At 41.6% G+C, this 18,508-nt stretch overlaps 2 protein-coding genes across 3 annotated transcripts in view; one reads left to right on the forward strand and one right to left on the reverse strand.

Annotated features, from left to right (window-relative positions):
• ABCC1 (ATP binding cassette subfamily C member 1 (ABCC1 blood group)) overlaps window positions 1-18,508 on the reverse strand; it is a 104,827-nt gene that overhangs the window by 37,471 nt on the left and 48,848 nt on the right. For both annotated transcript variants that reach the window (XM_048865655.2, XM_048865656.2), the window contains exons 2-10: window positions 14,286-14,462; window positions 12,433-12,558; window positions 10,905-11,042; window positions 9,156-9,281; window positions 5,389-5,450; window positions 4,379-4,510; window positions 2,108-2,335; window positions 1,050-1,227; window positions 162-323 (exon numbers count right to left, since the gene is read on the reverse strand). In XM_048865655.2, coding sequence (XP_048721612.2) covers window positions 162-323; window positions 1,050-1,227; window positions 2,108-2,335; window positions 4,379-4,510; window positions 5,389-5,450; window positions 9,156-9,281; window positions 10,905-11,042; window positions 12,433-12,558; window positions 14,286-14,462 — 1,329 coding nt within the window. The remainder of the gene's footprint in view (window positions 1-161; window positions 324-1,049; window positions 1,228-2,107; window positions 2,336-4,378; window positions 4,511-5,388; window positions 5,451-9,155; window positions 9,282-10,904; window positions 11,043-12,432; window positions 12,559-14,285; window positions 14,463-18,508) is intronic.
• Window positions 15,270-17,037, forward strand: LOC142073462 (myb/SANT-like DNA-binding domain-containing protein 7). The gene is made up of 2 exons (XM_075133304.1): window positions 15,270-16,064; window positions 16,654-17,037. The coding sequence occupies exons 1-2, from the start codon at window positions 15,482-15,484 to the stop codon at window positions 16,737-16,739; spliced, it is 669 nt and encodes a 222-aa protein (XP_074989405.1). The 5' UTR covers window positions 15,270-15,481; the 3' UTR covers window positions 16,740-17,037.

Here is an 18,508-nt window from a genome sequence, read left to right on the forward strand (position 1 = left end):
GTTCTCCATGCAGTAGCACATTCTCACTCTCTCCTGCTCTACACCCTCCAATGGTCTGACATTAGCTATCTATAGTCTTGAACTTCAGAAGAAGATACCTGGCCACTAGTTGCTTTCACCTACCATAATTAAACAGGAAACAAGAAGCATGACATAATTACCTGCCATAATAAATACAATGCTAATATAACTTGCAGAGGCGCAGACCAAATCATGTTTATATAGGTAGCCAAGTCCATGAACCTCTGAGCATCCACAGACATTAGATTTACAATCTCCCCAACAGTAGAGGTCTTTCTTGCAGAATTTGTGATAACCAATGCCTGCGTGTAGATAAAAAGGAAGACATTGAATATAGTTGGCAAAACAGCTTCTATTTGCCTTTATTTCATACTGCAACATGAACAGTTTTTCCTGGAGTTTAATTTGTGGTCACAGGCAATGCTTCTCTCGCGTACAGTACTAATTTTTTCCCCTGCATGTCTAAAAAGCACTGTATACTGAATATGCAGTTTTAATCAGGGTTAAACACATGAGCAAATTGTTTCTGTTTGGGGTTTGTTTGGTTTTAGTGCCAGGGGTTGAGTGCTGGCTTCTTGTCATATGCTTTCCTGCCTCACCTCCTGCAGAGCAGCTAGTCTAAAGCTTTTTTAAATAGCTCCAGGTTGTTTCAGGCTGAGACTATGCATACTGGTGCCTGCTTGGTTGCTAATAATCCTCTCATTATACTGACCTCTGTCCCATTTCTGTGCAGATGGAAGTTTAGTTCCCATTCCAAGGTAAGATGTGAAACAGGCTGGGGTTTTGTTCTACATGATCAATAAAAGCAGCTTCTTAACTGAAAGTATCTTTAATTTACAGCTGTGGGCTGAAGGAGGTCTCTTACATTCTGTTTACCATTAGATACTAGCCTGCGCAAAGCATTCCAACTCGTTAAAATTATGTAATTTACTCAAATTCATCATTAAGATTTTATTGCAGCTCCTCCGCCCCAATTTTCAGAGGTGCCGTTACCCTGGTGATGATGTAACGTTTAAAAACATGCATACCTTGCGGTAGACTGCACCAATGACAGCTGTTTTAAGCCTCATTCCCGTAACAAAGCAAATATGGAAGTACTGGTGGAGGATCAGCGTCTGCAGACAGGCACATGCAAACAGAAGCCCTGTGTACAGATAGCCTTGCCAATTTGGGGCATCTTTATTGTTCACAAAATTAATTAACAACCTGCGAAGAGAGGATTTGGCGAGGTTAATACACAGTGTCAGAGCTTATCAAATTTCCAGACAATGACTAGATTATTCCAGACACGATATCCCAACAAACGCACCAAACTGGCAATAGCGAACACTAGGGTATGGCCTCAGTCAAGTCACAAGATTTTTACCCAGACTTTGTAACTGAGACGTCCCCCAAATTCCCCCATCACACACCACCTTCCTATCCCACCACCCATTCCCAAGTGTCCCAAGCTATAATCTGGGAGATTGAATTACCAAACCTTCTTGGAAACTTCTAATATAGGTCTTCTTCGATGCACTGACAGAAGTGATCACTAGTAAGGTGCATGGCTATCTCAAAAAGAGAATGAGCGCAATATATTGCATAGGCTCTGCACTGACTCAGAGCTACTGCCACAGGATTGTTTCATCACCATCCAAACTAAAGGTACATCATTTCCACTTAGTGTTCCACTTCTTCCCTTTCATTATACCAGCACACCTTTCCCCCTCACCCTTCCATGGCTTCAGCTACAGATTTTAAGGGTTACTTTTTGCTTCAGGAGCCTTTAGACTTTCTCTGTGATCCCATGAACTGTCATAGATTAACATTAGCTTAGATGAAGCTGCATTCCTGCTGCATCTGAACTTCCATTGTCAGAAAGGTCACTCTCAGAGTATCAGAAGGGAATTGGAATGCTAGATCCCAAATTGGAAACCAGTGAAGCAAAGTCATTTGCATGGAAACTCTAGTGCAAAAGGAAGCAACTTGTCAGCTGTCACAGCTAAAGGTAGAGTAGCCTGATAATAGCAAGAAGGAATCAAAGAGATCTACCTAGGTACTTCGTAAACAGAGAAACTGAAGAAAGCATTAAAGGAAGTCTTACTTTAAGATTTCCGGGCCAGAAAACATCATAAGATCATGACAGGCTTTAAACAGGAAGCTCATGAGGAAGTATGGTCCAAAGGTTTTATACAACACTTTCAACAAAGAAGGTGCAGAGTTCCTTTGAGATGGTTTTACAATCAAAGTTTCAACTTCTTCTGTCACATCGCCATCTGAGTTGCTTGATTTCATTTGCTTTTTGGGTGAATACACCATTTTTATGGGTTGCCTACAATAATAAATAATAATAATAAAGAAACATTTCTTTAAATCATTAGGACATTCTATTGAATCGCACTGACAACTATTTAAAATGAATGAAGGTGACTTCTGTAAAATTGAACAAAAGAATGAAGAGTCTTAAAATGAGAAGTCTACTCCAGTGGCCAAGAAAAACTAGCTTAGGATATGTCTACACTTACTGTGACGTCCAGAGTACAAACACTGCATGACCAGCTAGTGCAAGTTTAAATAGCAATGTAGTCGGTGAGGTGCACTTAGATTGGTACGGTACAGTAGAGTGCCCTACACAGCTGAATCCCAGGGTATATACCCTACCCAGACTCTCTACTTGCCCAAGCCATGCCTCCCACGTCTAGCATTTTATTTTTAGCAGTGCAGTGTCCTCTTGCTGGAGCCTCTCTCACTGCAGTGAACTCCTCCAGCAGTGGGGAAAGGCTCTGGCAGGGGAGACAGCAGGGAAAGGCTCCAGCAGCACGGAGGTAAGCAGGGAAACACTCTGGCAGCTCACTGCAGCTGGAGCCTTTCCACTGCAGCGTGTAACTGTGCACGTAGTGCATGTACTCTACACTTCACCATGAGTGTAGACATAGCCTTAGATACTTGCCACCACAGGGATTTGCAGTCATCATGATATTTGCCATCATTCCTGTCTGTAGCTCCAAGTGTCCCTGCATCCGAGATGGTAGTTTACCAGCCACTTTTGGGACTGGTAACCCAGTGTTTCACAACATTATGGAGGGATCTGTTTATCAGAAGCTACTAGCCTTCGGTTAACTGAGCAGCACTTCAGAAGTGGATTTTTTTTCCTTAAAACGTTCCTAAAAACCACACCCTATAGCTATGGAATACTCAGTTAGGTGTACAATTATATGTGAGTTGCAAACTCAAACATGAGTTTATTGTTTATATTACTGTAGAAGCCATAGATCCTAGTCAAGATTCCCACTGTGCTAGACACTGTATGAATGGAGTTAGTAGACACAGTCCCTGTTCTTAAGAGTTTACAACCTAAGAAAGAATGATGCTAAATCATCCCTAATGAGTAGAATGAAACCATAGTTAAGTTAATGCATCTGGTGTATGCCAAACCATATTTCCCAGTATTTGAGAACAGGCTGCAGGTAAAACTATGTTTCTGTGTATACTATCTACCATAGGTGCTGGAACCAGGGGTGCTCTCGCACCCCCTGGCTTGAAGTGGTTTCCATTGTTTATAGTTTGGTTCAATTGCTCTCAGCACCCCCACTATACAAACTGTTCCAGCACCCCTGCTATACACCTAACTAAATTGAGAATAATGTATGAACTTAAAGAGTTTTTCCTTCACTGAACAGTGACTTCAGTATGCCGTGATGACATAAGCATGAGAAAAATTTGTAGACAAAATGAACATTGGTTGAAAATGATACAAAATAAAATACTGCAAAGGTTGTAGTCCATTTGCAAGGTGAGACAATCTAAATTTAAAAGAAACAAAAAACCTTCTTCTCTCACACATATACTCACAAGGTTGCTCCTCAGTGTCTAAGCACTTAAGGGCAAATCCCGAGATCCTTATTCAAGGAAACGTCTAATGAGCCTATGGAAATTTGTCTGGGTAAGAACCAAATATTATCTTATTTACTATTATCCTATTCACTATTATCCTTGAGGCATTAATGGGCAAGTGGATTCATTAGGTGCTTTATGATACTTTGATTGTCAAGGACTTCCGGAACATGTTCATAAAAATATTTCCATAGCAAATGGAATTAACTGACTGGATAAAAGCACACACTAGCATAACGTGTGATCAGTTGCATTTCACTAGTATTTCTCAGTGTTAGCAGCTTATTTTACTTTCACTCATGTATTTTACATATAAATAAAATAAAAAATAGTTTCCCCCTTCATATTCAGTTTTCTTGACATAAATGGAATTCAAGAAAAAGTTCCTGTATAAAATGGATCTTGACCAACACCATCCAAGTTTACTATATTCTATTAGCTACCACTTTGTATTAATAACTGTTAGCATAACTGAACTTACTTCTTTGTATTTGCACACTCCTTCGCCCAGTACCTAGCCAAACCTTGCACTACGTCCTCAGATGTGTCCTCTTTGTTTAATGACCACAAGTCTTTAGCTTCCAATGGTTGCCGATATCCCTGAATCATCAGCCTATATTGGAAAGGATTGTCATCAGCAGTAGCATTCTTCAGAGAGCGCCAAAGCAAGTTATACCCTGTATATCTAATTTCGTAACACAGAGAAATGTTTATCCACCCCCAAAATGCAGCCAGCCTCAAAGCGAGATGCAGTAATTTATTTAACAATGCACAGAAAAATTAGGATGAGTAGTAATATAGTGCTTAAATGAAACTGCAGGGAGAATTTAGGAAGCAGAATGAAATTATCCCACTTGGAATTTAGCAACGCAATTAAAACTCATTTTATAAACTGAACGATAGAATTTTTATTAGCCTTCATTTTACCTTTACCTAAGACCGCACTGAGACACTGGCCAAATTCTGATTAAGAAAGAAGTTACCACCTGCTTAATCACCTATAATGCTTTAAGTGTTTATATATTTCTTAGTGCTCTCCCATCCAAATAATGGCATCAGACAGCTTAAGATAGCGGATTTGATCACAATAAAGGAAGCACAGTTGAAGATCAATAAAACGAAACTACAGATAACCAAGATAATTTTTTAAAAAATAGATCAGTGTATTGGCTTTGAAAAAAGGAATCTTTCAACAGTCAGAATGATGCAAGTTTGTTTCCACTCCACCACTCCTATTCATCAAACATTAAAATGCATCACTTAATGATATATGTTTATGAGGCTACATATGCAACATCAGCAGAATTCAAGAGATTGGAGAGACCTGTCATTAGAGAATAAAAGTAATTATTCACCTATCAGTTTCTTGTAGTTAAGTGTCTATTGAACAATCTTAAAAATCTCTACAGGTCAGGAGAGCCTTGGGTATCTTCTGAAAGCACAATAAGTTGACATTTGATTGCTGCATTATACAATGACTTATTCTCTTACCCAGTAATCCACCAGAATGTAATTTTGGAAAGGAAGGATGCATTAGACTCTGGGCAGCGATTCTAAAGGAAAGGAGAGAGAAAGAGGTCAGCCATGTAAATAAAACCTATTGAAAATTAAAAAATACTACTTTTATCCTTATGAAATTTACAACTTTATTATAACAATTCCTCAGCAGGATTAAGTCTCCCTTTCTTAACCTAAACATCCTTCCTCAAGCAGGTTATTCTTCACAGGGTATAGCACGGCACCAAGGATGCCCAATGGTTTACTAGAATGGAGCACAATAGCTTTAATCTATTTCAGTGACGCAGACCAATGCAAAATACACTCAGACAATATCAAGAAGTTACATGAACTTTACAACACATATACCTCTAGACCAGTGGTTCTCAACCAGGGGTCCAGGGCCCCCTGGTGGGGCCACATGCATGTTTCAGGGGGGCCGACAAGCAGGGCTGACATTAGACTTGCTGGGGCCCAGGACAGAAAACCAAAGCCTCACCACATGGGGCTGAATCGCAAGGCCCGATGCCCTGCCACCCGGTGCTGAAGCCTGAGCAACTTAGCTTCACAGGTCCCCTGTGGCATGGGGTCCCAGGCAATTGCCCTGCTTGCTACTCCTTAATGCTAGGCCTGGCTTTTATAAGAAGAAAAACAGTAGCTGTAGCACAGGTGGGCTGTGGAGTTTTTATAGCATGTTGGGGGGGGGAGGCCCTCAGAAAGAAAAAGGTTGAGAACCCCTGCTCTCGACAACCAAGCAGAACCTTCTATGTTATTTCTCAGTAACTAGCAGAAGATAGTCTGGTGATGGAGTGGAGCTATGGGGAAAACCTACAATGGAATGACTGAGGCATCTGAGCACCACAATTCCATTTTTAAAAACCTATTAAAAAATTTGGCAAATTTAATTGAAACAAGGAGAAAATGTATGTTTAAGCAGTTGCAGTGCTTGCAAAAGGTGCCAAAACTGATTGTCCTAGAGACTGCAGGACTTTTAAAAACAAGGTATACAGCACTGGCTAGCAGCATATAATCCTGAAGTCTCTCAGCCCTCTCAGGGCAAGTGGCTAGTTTAGTCTCTGTGCCTATTGAACTTATGGCTTCTCTGCTGAGACTATCTGCAAGGATATTGCTCAGTGTGCCACTTGTGATGGTGATTTTGGTGATGTGGTCTGAAACTGCTTTTAAACTAAGGCAGTCATTGGTGCATGGCCATTTTTAAGTCAACTGTTCTGATCTTCCATACATTTCCCCCCCTCCCCAAGTAGCTAGCAGACTTTCATTAAGTCTGTGAAAACTGGCTTCTTAGAACGAGAACCACATTAGAACATGGTTTTCACCCCAAAAAAGCCCAAGCCTGAGGAATGAAAGAGGGCAATTGGTCAAAGAAAATTAAGTTACCCATGAAGAAAGTTTTCTTGTACATCACATATGCAAATTCCAAATAGAAATACCACAATTGAAGTTATGCTGGTCTCCACCCTCTGACTCATCACAAAGTCAGCACTGGATTCCTAGTTTGGGTTTTCTATCCGTTTATATCAAGTGTAACATTAGCCTTAGCTAGTTAAAAAAAAATATCAGTAGTTGCATTAAGTTAAAAAGAAATCTTGAAAGAATTTCAAAGGCAATACTGTGGATTCAGTGCAAAATTCCAGAGGAAATTATACACTCCCCTCCCTCTATTGTTCCCCCTCAAAACCATCGGCATATCAAGAATGCAGTTGGCCACTCCTTTGACACATGTAACCAATAACCATAACACAGTGTATTATAAAATTAGAGCAGCTCATGCACTTTCACCTACAAAGTCATCTGTCACCATTACAGAGATGACGTGAAAAATATAAGAGTTGAATTTTTTTAGGATGAATATTTGTCTCATGTTTGTTTCACTCAACTTCTCCATTAAACTGCATTCTAAAAATGTTACAACAAAGCAGCACGAAACAGATCTGCATTTCTTCCCCCTTACAAAGGGCTGAGCATCTGACCTATGGGGGGAGGGGAAAAAATGAACTATTGAAGTTGAGAAAAAATTAATACTGTTAAGAAGCACACAGAGAAATATAAAAATAGTATATTTATGTATGAAACAGACTGCATTTGGGGGAGGGATAAGGAACTCGACAGTTCCCAAGTATTAAACACTTCTAGCACTTTGCCAGATCAAAAACAATGCTACTTGCAAGCAATTGAAGCACTCTGCCTTCCTGGAAAAAAGCAGTTTTAAACTGACTCAAGAAGGCATATGGAAAGTATTAGATTTTCTCTGTGTATCTCTACAGTCTACTTATAAGTAAGACTACGGTTTTGTCACGGAGGTCGCAGAAGTCCCGGAATCTGAGACTTCCAAAGACCTCCGTGACTTCAGCTCTGGTGGCTGGGAGCTGCAAGGTCCTGCCGCCTCCTGCAGTGACAGGGAGCTGTAAGGTTCCCCCACTGCCTGAGAAAGTTGGCTGCGGGTGGGGGGGAGTGCGTGCTCAGGGGGACCTCTGCCACCCCCAGCCACCACGGGGGGGGGGGGGAAGGGGGTGGAAGAGACCCTGGCATCCCCCAGTATTGTCAATTATTCAATAGACATACAAATAGACATACAAACCTTTCCCCTTCAAAAAATGCTGGGCATTTAGGAAGAAATATTATAAAAAGATAAACCATTTACTTATATGCACAATGCGTTGCAGTATTTCAAAAAGAGAATAGTCTTTAAAAATAGGCTTATGTTTTGTTTAATACCTACTGCTCACTAATTACCATGTACATTCTTAAAGCTCTTGGATTATGAGAAAAGCTTTTATACACGACAACTGTGACCAAAGCAGAGAAGAAAACATTTCCAAGGCACAGTCTGTCAGATATTCAAGTTGACAAGAGAACAAAATGACGACATTTAGTCCTTCTGTTGGACACAATTGGTGCTCACATCTAGAGCTACAATTTCAGCCTTTTACAAAACCTAATGGCAACAGACATTTAATCCACCTGTATTACTTTACCCCGATCTCTTTTTCTGGAGTGGTCACATTGACCAAAAGACCTGGACTGCTGATCTGCTTAGGAGACCTCAAAGGATCAGCAGCATTATGTCGCCCAACAAGTTATGCATATGAAGTCAGCACTTGCCAAGGGTGATACCTGAGATACCAGTTACACCCTGCATTTAAAATAAAAAGTAATTGTGGTAACTTGGTAAATGGCAACTTTTAAAGATAGCAACTGCTGTAATTTGCAGCTAAAACAGTAAGCTGTGATATCAATTCCTTCTTTCGCCAATTTCAGACGTACTACATCAGCCATTACTAGCTCAAGGACTGTAGCACTTCCATACACAGAAGAGGTCCGTAATATTTCCACTTTACAACCCATAGCAGTCTCCAGAAGCTGGAGCCACGCTGTTAGCCTACCTCCTCCCTCTGCCAAGTAGGCCTAGATCTTTAGTGTCACCGCATAAAGTGTTGCCAAAAACCAGTGCAGCAAAAGGAAGAAAATGCCCTTTTATCATTGAAAATCCATTTTGAGTAGCTGACATGTAGAGTTAGACTTGGAGTTAAATATATGTGAAACTGTTCAAGTAACAAAAAACAAGCACTGGGTAGAATTAAAAAAAGTACAGCAAGTGCCTTCTACTGCAGTTTAATTCAATGGGAATTGAATTATGCAACATTGTCCAGAATCAAGCCCAATGACTCACTATAAACATATTACAGGTAGGATACTATATTCCAGTCTACTCCTGTGCAAAAACATTACTGAACACTTACAGGATCATTAACTGTTTCAGAAAACAGAGGTGGTCTTTCTGGGAAGCAGGACAGTATAAGCTGTATTAGCACCAGGACGAAGTAGCTGTAGAAGGTAACGTAACGAAATACATCAACTTCAGCACCCTAAAAAAAGATTTGATATTCTGGTTAGAAGATGTAAAGCAACTGCTTAATGTACAACAAGTGACCAAGTAGCAAATACTTTTATTTGGAAATAAGCATCTAAGCATCAGAGGAAGTACATATTCTTGTCAACCAAGCAAAAGGTGGGTTCTGTGCTGCTGGTCAAACGGAGCCACAAAGCAGCAAGCATTCCTTAGGAGAATATTGGGCATTCTAGGCTAAATGCATCGCTGACAACATTCTAGGACTCGCCTGGATAAAACAGAATGTCTGGCCATCTCTATGCAATACACTGTTGTTATGGCCATGTCGGTCCCAGAATATTAGAGGGACACAGTGGGTGAGGTAATATCTTTTACAGGCCCAACTTCTGTTGGGTGGTGGGGGGGGTGTGTGAAAGGGAAAGAGAAGGAGAGACAAGCTTTTGAGCTTATACAGAGCTCTTCTTCAGATGACCTGTGTAAAGCTCAAAAGCTTGCCTCCCTCTCACCAACAGAAGGTGGGCCAATAAAAGCTATTACCTCATCCACCTTGTCTCTCCACTTCTATGCAAAACATTACGGGAGAACAGCTTTATCTTTGTGGAACTTTTTTGCACCAGGTTCATCTGAGGACACCACAAACAGAATTCCTGAGTTTCTCCTTCTCTTTTTCTTTTAAGGCCTTATCTACACTAGGGTTTTCAGCCCCTGGAGTAGCGACACGTACAATCACCTAGTACAGATGTGGTGTTTAAGCCATTACTGGCACCAGAGCAATTCACTCCAGTTTAAAGCCAGGATCAAATCACAAGGCGTTTCATAGCATAGCAGTACATGATTTGACCAAGCCCACAGAGGAAGTACGTGTCAGACCTGGGATTAAAAATTAGTCCACTACACCATGTTGTGTTCAGTCACCACAGCTTCCTCTTCCTATGCTTATGCACAGCACAGCTCAATCCAGTGCTCCCAAAGAAAGTAAAGACAACTTAGGCTGAAGAAAGCACAGGGCCACTACTAAATCCAATACCAACTTAATAGGAGCTGGTCAAATTTTTCCAAAAACCTCACAAAGTTGAGGAACTTTTTCAAGAAAACTACATTCCATTTTCAGCCAGCACAATAATTTAATGAATTAGCCAAGGGTAACTTCTTTATTACCCAACCAGAGCAAGATCTAAAATATTCTAACTATACAAGAGAACACTTTGACCAAATGGGCACATGAAACAGAGCTACCATCAAAGCAAGCGCTTCAGGAAATCCTCTGTATAAACAGGAAAAAGAACTAAACTTTAGCCTGCATTGTTTCAGATGTAACCGTACACTCCTTCATTCCATTCAAATAGGTTTTGAATGTTTCTAGAAGTTCCAGTAAAAATGTTTTGCTTTTAAACTGCCTTGCCAACATTTATAAGCCCATCAAACCTCTGATTAGTTTCAAACATGGAAAACTAAAAAAAATTAAAACAAGCATAACTTAATGGCGCTTAAAAGCTCAGGAATGAAAGTACACTTAATGGATCATAAACTTGCTCAGTGTCTTAAGAAGCAATGATGGGCAATACAGATTAAATCATTAAACAAGTAGCCACTGTTATTGCAGCACTTAACTCACCTTAACTGAAAAGTAATCACTTACCAGGTTTAAGGTGTGCAGTATTTTGGACCTGAAAATTATTGTGGCGCACAGCAGTGCAGTGAACCAGAAAATCAACATTACGCCTGAAGACTGGACTCCTTTCATTCGCTCATATTGTATTAAAAATGTGGCAAGCAACTACAGACAGATAAAAAGATAGCATAAGCAGGTTATGTTCATAAAGATTAAGAAATAAAACGATACACAAAGCAAGCACAATATATGAAGCAGAAGCATGTCTATCCAAGACCATGATTTAGTGTTTCTATTCGAGTATCACTCAGAAGTTCCAACTATGTCTCAGTGTCTTCGGCCCTTGACAAACATAACAAAGCTAGTTCCTACTCCAAAGGGTGTCAGTTTAAAAAACACAATACAGAGAGAGGAAAAGTGATTGATAGTACCTACAAGCAGAGCACCAGACAAAAATATGTTCAAAGCGTCCAAAGGGGGAAAAAAAAAAGTCACAAATCAACATACACAACCATGTCTAATTATGAAGATATTTTAACCTTTCCAAGGGATTTCCCAGGGCTAAGCGCTTGAAAGCTGTCTTAGCAAGAGTTCATCTTTAAATAATCATCTTTCATACTTGTTAAAATAAAGTTACACTAACCAATGTGATGTATGTTGTTTTTTTCCATTTCCACACTGTTTAGAGGAATTTTTGTACACTTCAGGAAACTCATGTATCCCTTGTGTGGCATAAAGCACGTTTACAATGGGTCCAAGGTTTCCCATTTTAGTCACATCATTAACCTGGCATTATATTATGGCCAGGTATGGGCCTGGGTTATTCAAGTGTGTTGTTTTAACTGAGTTTTAAATTTGTATTATTCCTAACCTGGGCTGAAGAAAAAGAAAAAAACCTCTCTTTAGTAAGAAGCAAGTTGATTTTTTTCCTGAAGAAGCACAATGCAATCAGCTTTTAAGAAAAGCTAACAGGATAGTACCTGCACTTCCCAGCTTCCTAGTCCTGAACATCTAGCACCCAGTGCACAGAAAACTTACTTTTTTAACACTTTCTATCACAGCATCAAGAGTTTGAGCATGAACACCACATGTAGTTCAGTCAGACCCAGAGAACTCAATGGTCTATTACAAATATTCATAACAATTTGAAGTTTTGTTTTTAAAGTTAAGTAACGTTGGCAACTCTCTTGACTATATTTTATGGTTTTAAGAACTTCTATTTAGAGTTACTTGCCCCCGGATTAAATCAAGTTCTCAAGCGTGTGCATGAGTAAATGGCACCTCTAACCTCAGAAAAAGTGTAAATGTCTAGAGCTAGTCTGTATGCTTCTCAACATGCTGATACGTAGTTTTCAGTGCACAGTTTGCTTTACATAAATCAAAAATCAGCATTTCAGTTCAGTATCAAGTGAAATCTGCAAATGGTGATTGTACCTAATGGAATGAAAATGTTTAGCAGCTGCAAAAAAAGGCAACATGTACAATTGAGAAAGACCAATTAGTGGTCATGATTTCGCATCACAGAAGGAATCGGAGTAGAATGATTTATACTTACCATTGTTATGCCCAAAACTGTAGGGTTAATGATAAAAACTGGAGGTCGGAAAATATTTTGACTTCTTTCCCAGAAAGAGTAGAAAAGGTCTGCCCAGCAGATTATCCACAATAGTAAGCCCAAGGCCTGGAACATAAAAGTATGAATAAATATTGAAAGTGAACTCTTATCAAGTGTAACAAAATGTCTTTTGGTACAACAAATTAATACATACACAGTCAAATGCAATTGCCCTATGTGTGTGGTCCTATTATGCAATTAAAATTAGTCCAACTATACACAACTTACGCAGTACATGAGGTAAAAAGATAATCTTCTCTGTAGGTTCCCGATTAAAAAAAAGAATTTTAGATTACTGTGTTATATAGTTTAGATTTATTCTAAATGTCATATCACACGCTAACAAAGCAAAAGATTGGAGTATCTCTCAACTTAGGCTGGGAAGAAACGCTTTAAAAACTGTAGGTTTACAAGCGGGGCAGAAATCCCCCAAAATACCTATTAAAAGGTACCACAGCTCCTCTCAAAGGCTCTTGTTTGTTTTACAGAGAAACAAACTCTGTTAAAAGATTGTTAAATGCCAGTTGCGTGAGAGAAATGGAACAGGATGAATAGAATTACACTAAAAAGATAGGCTTCAGAATAGCAGCCGTGTTAGTCTGTATTCGCAAAAAGAAAAGGCGTACTTGTGGCACCTTAGAGACTAACCAATTTATTTGAGCATAAGCTTTCGTGAGCTACAGTTCACTTCATTGGATGCATTCAGTGGAAAATACAGTGGGGAGACTTATATACATAGAGAACATCTACCAATCTGATATATGCCATCATGTGCCAGCAATGCCCCTCTACCATGTACATTGGTCAAACTGGACAGTCTCTATGTAAAAGAATAAATGGACACAAATCAGACATCAAGAATTATAACATTCAAAAACCAGTTGGAGAACACTTCAATCACTTTGGTCACTCGATTACAGACCTAAAATTTGCAATTCTTCAACAAAAAAACTTCAAAAACAGACTAACAAGAGACTGCTGAATTGGAATTAATTTGCAAACTGGATACAATTAACTTAGGCTTGAATAGAGACTGGGAGTGGATGGGTCATTACACAAATAAAACTATTTCCCCATGTTTATTCCCCCACCATTTCTCAACTGCTGGAAATGGCCCACCTTGATTATCACTACAAAAGGTCATGTCCCCCCGCTCTCCTGCTGGTAATAGCTCACCTTAAGTGATCACTCTCCTTACAGTGTGTATGGTAACACCCATTGTTTCACGTATATAAATCTCCCCACTGTATTTTCCACTGAATGCATCCGATGAAGTGAGCTGTAGCTCACGAAAGCTTATGCTCAAATAAATTTGTTAGTCTCTAAGGTGCCACAAGTCCTCCTTTTCTTTTTTCTAAAAAGATACACTATTATATATGCTTTATGGTCAAAAACCTGATTAGTTTAATAAAATCCTTATATTTCAAGGGTTGAAACTTCAGGATCAAGGTGGCCAATGCAATGAGGTACTTCCCAACTTCAGGGCATGGAACACTCTGTGGAGGCTGTATCCAAGGGCCAGTAACACGTATCCGCGCACACTCAAGGACCTTGAAGGATAGGCGCCTTTTTTTTTTTTTTTTTTTACACCTGACATACTTATTCTCAGGCAGCCCATTGACATGACAGCATAAAACTTGGAAACCAAATTCAGGTGAATTGTATTAATGGACCCCATCCCAGTACAAACATTTCATGGAGTTAAACAATTTAAAAACAAAAAGTCAATTTGGTACAAACCTGAAAATAAAACCAAAATACATGACACAGACTCTGAAGTAAAACACACTTACTGTTTTGGCTTTGTTGAGATGAGACATTTGGATATAGCCCCTGTCATGATGACGGAGGTACAGGAAGTATATTGGGAAGCAAACCCACAGGTAAATGCAAGGCACCCAGACAAGGACAGTATTCTGAAAGCACTTAGTGAAATCTGGATTTTCTGTGTGCCAGGTCAGGTTCCAATCCTGAGGAAACAAAATAGATAACTAGTGAATGAAAAAGCAAAAATTCACCACTTTAAAAAAGAAAAAAACAAAAAACAAAAAACCCCCCACACCTCACCACCCACTTGTGCCTGAGGAGTCTTATTCTTACTGGACTGTTAATCTTTAATCCAGATTTAGTTTAAGATCAAATGGCTCAGGACTAGAGAATATTTAAAGTTTTGCTTCACCTCACATTGCTGTGGTAGCTGTTGTGAAACCAGCACAGAGAACAATTACCTGTTTGTTTTTTTGATAGCGGTTTCTTGAGCAATCTTCTTATTCAACTGGCATACTGAGACCTTTAGCTTCACTAACTAGTTATTTTAGAAATATCTCCGTAGAAAAATGCAGCAGTTTCCTGTCCCCATTACACCTGTTTCAGAAATGTTACTTAATATTTGTGTGAAAAACATATGTAAAGATTAAAAATCCAAGATTAAATAAGAAATCTTGAAAGTGCTGCTGTAAAGCCAGCTTCACGGGGCATCACTAAATAGCATGAAAATTCTCTCTATCCTTGAGAATTCTCCAAGATAATCTGTACAACTAAGAGGGAAGATACTTTCCCTTTTAGCCTGATTCCTGCTCCCTGTATGAAGCTGACAACTTCTAAACAGGAGAAGGATCAGACTATGTATCTAAGCCCTGGTCTACACTAGGACTTTAGGTCGAATTTAGCAGCGTTAAATCGATGTAAACCTGCACCCGTCCACACAATGAAGCCCTTTATTTCGACTTAAAGGGCTTTTAAAATCGATTTCCTTACTCCACCCCTGACAAGTGGATTAGCGCTTAAATCGACGTTGCCGGCTCGAATTTGGGGTACTGTGGACACAATTCGATGGTATTGGCCTCCGGGAGCTATCCCAGAGTGCTCCATTATGACCGCTCTGGACAGCACTCTCAACTCAGATGCACTGGCCAGGTAGACAGGAAAAGAACTGCGAACTTTTGAATCTCATTTCCTGTTTGGCCAGCGTGGCAAGCTGCAGGTGACCATGCAGAGCTCATCAGCACAGGTGAGCATGATGGAGTCCCAGAATCGCAAAAGAGCTCCAGCATGGACCGAACGGGAGGTACGGGATCTGATCGCTGTATGGGGAGAGGAATCCGTGCTATCAGAACTCTGTTCCAGTTTTCGAAATGCCAAAACCTTTGTCAAAATCTCCCAGGGCATGAAGGACAGAGGTCATAACAGGGACCCGAAGCAGTGCCGCGTGAAACTGAAGGAGCTGAGGCAAGCCTACCAGAAAACCAGAGAGGCGAACAGCCGCTCTGGGTCAGAGCCCCAAACATGCTGCTTCTATGATGAGCTGCATGCCATTTTAGGGGGTTCAGCCACCACTACCCCAGCCGTGTTGTTTGACTCCTTCAATGGAGATGGAGGCAATACGGAAGCAGGTTTTGGGGACGAAGAAGATGATGATGATGAGGAGGTTGTAGATAGCTCACAGCAAGCAAGCAGAGAAACCGGTTTTCCCGACAGCCAGGAACTGTTTCTCACCCTAGACCTGGAGCCAGTACCCCCCGAGCCCACCCAAGGCTGCCTCCTGGACCCAGCAGGCGGAGAAGGGACCTCTGGTGAGTGTACCTTTTAAAATACTATACATGGTTTAAAAGCAAGCATGTGAAAGGATTACTTTGCCCTGGCATTTGCGGTTCTCCTAGATGTAGTCCTAAAGCCTTTGCAAAAGGTTTCTGGGGAGGGCAGCCTTATTGCGTCCTTCATGGTAGGACACCTTACCACTCCAGGCCAGTAACATGTACTCGGGAAACATTGTAGAACAAAGCATTGCAGTGTAGGTTTGCTGGCATTCAAACAACATCCGTTCTTTATCTCTCTGTGTTATCCTCAGGAGAGTGAGATCTAATTCATGGTCACCTGGTTGAAATAGAGTGCTTTTCTTCAGGGGACACTCAGAGGAGCCCGTTCCTGCTGGGCTGTTTGCCTGTGGCTAAACAGAAATGTTCCCCGCTGTTAGCCACAGGGAGGGGGGAAGGTTGAGGGGGTAGTCACGCGGTAGGGGGAGGCAAAATGCGACCTTGTAATGAAAGCACATGTGCTATGTATGTAATGTTAACAGCAAGGTTTACCCTGAAAGAGTGTAGCCACTGTTTTATAAAATGTGTCTTTTTAAATACCGCTGTCCCTTTTTTTTTCCTCCACCAGCTGCATGTGTTTCAATGATCACAGGATCTTCTCCTTCCCAGAGGCTAGTGAAGCTTAGAAAGAAAAAAAAAACGCACTCGCGATGAAATGTTCTCCGAGCTCATGCTGTCCTCCCACACTGACAGAGCACAGACGAATGCGTGGAGGCAAATAATGTCAGAGTGCAGGAAAGCACAAAATGACCGGGAGGAGAGGTGGCGGGCTGAAGAGAGTAAGTGGCGGGCTGAAGACAGGGCTGAAGCTCAAATGTGGCGGCAGCGTGATGAGAGGAGGCAGGATTCAATGCTGAGGCTGCTGCAGGACCAAACCAGTATGCTCCAGTGTATGGTTGAGCTGCAGCAAAGGCAGCTGGAGCACAGACTGCCACTACAGCCCCTCTGTAACCAACCGTCCTCCTCCCCAAGTTCCAGAGCCTCCACACCCAGACGCCCAAGAACGCGGTGGGGGGGCCTCCGGCCAAACAGCCACTCCACCACAGAGGATTGCCCAAAAAAAAGAGGCTGGCATTCAATAAATTTTAAAGTTGTAAACTTTTAAAGTGCTGTGTGGCATTTTCCTTCCCTCTTCCACCACCCCTCCTGGGCGACCTTGGTAGTCATCCCCCTATTTGTGTGATGAATGAATAAAGAATGCATGAATGTGAAGCAACAATGACTTTATTGCCTCTGCAAGTGGTGACTGAAGGGAGGAGGGGAGGGTGGTTAGCTTACAGGGAAGTACAGTGAACCAAGGGGCGGGGGGTTTCATCAAGGAGAAACAAACAGAACTTTCACACCGTAGCCTGGCCAGTCATGAAACTGGTTTTCAAAGCTTCTCTGATGCGTACCGCGCCCTCCTGTGCTCTTCTAACCGCCCTGGTGTCTGGCTGCGCGTAACCAGCAGCCAGGCGATTTGCCTCAACCTCCCACCCCGCCATAAACGTCTCCCCCTTACTCTCACAGATATTGTGGAGCACACAGCAAGCAGTAATAACAGTGGGAATATTGGTTTCGCTGAGGTCTAAGCGAGTCAGTAAACTGCGCCAGCGCGCCTTTAAACGTCCAAATGCACATTCTACCACCATTCTGCACTTGCTCAGCCTGTAGTTGAACAGCTCCTGACTGCTGTCCAGGCTGCCTGTGTACGGTTTCATGAGCCATGGCATTAAGGGGTAGGCTGGGTCCCCAAGGATACATATAGGCATTTCAACATCCCCAACAGTTATTTTCTGGTCTGGGAATAAAGTCCCTTCCTGCAGCTTTTGAAACAGACCAGAGTTCCTGAAGATGCGAGCATCATGCACCTTTCCCGGCCATCCCACGTTGATGTTGGTGAAACGTCCCTTGTGATCCACCAGAGCTTGCAGCACTATCGAAAAGTACCCCTTGCGGCTTATGTACTCGCTGTCTTGGTGCTCTTGTGCCAAGATAGGGATATGGGTTCCGTCTATAGCCCCACCACAGTTAGGGAATCCCATTGCAGCAAAGCCATCCACTATGACCTGCACATTTCCCAGGGTCACTACCCTTGATATCAGCAGATCTTTGATTGCGTGGGCTACTTGCATCACAGCAGCCCCCACAGTAGATTTGCCCACTCCAAATTGATTCCCAACTGACCGGTAGCTGTCTGGCGTTGCAAGCTTCCACAGGGCTACCGCCACTCGCTTCTCAACTGTGAGGGCTGCTCTCATCTTGGTATTCATGCGCCTCAGGGCAGGGGAAAGCAAGTCACAAAGTTCCATGAAAGTGCCCTTACGCATGCGAAAGTTTCGCAGCCACTGGGAATCGTCCCAGACCTGCAACACTATGCGGTCCCACCAGTCTGTGCTTGTTTCCCGAGCCCAGAATCGGCGTTCCACAGCATGAACCTGCCC

The sequence above is a fragment of the Caretta caretta genome, chromosome 10 (assembly GCF_965140235.1).
Source record: "Caretta caretta isolate rCarCar2 chromosome 10, rCarCar1.hap1, whole genome shotgun sequence".
Lineage (NCBI taxonomy): Eukaryota > Metazoa > Chordata > Testudines > Cheloniidae > Caretta > Caretta caretta.

Excerpts from the sequence above, each read along its gene's own strand:
- LOC142073462 (XM_075133304.1), top strand. The coding sequence starts at position 15,482 with ATGCAGAGCTCATCAGCACAGGTGAGCATGATGGAGTCCCAGAATCGC. Across the intron at positions 16,065-16,653 it reads AGGCGGAGAAGGGACCTCTG|CTGCATGTGTTTCAATGATC; the intron begins GTGAGTGTACCT and ends TTCCTCCACCAG.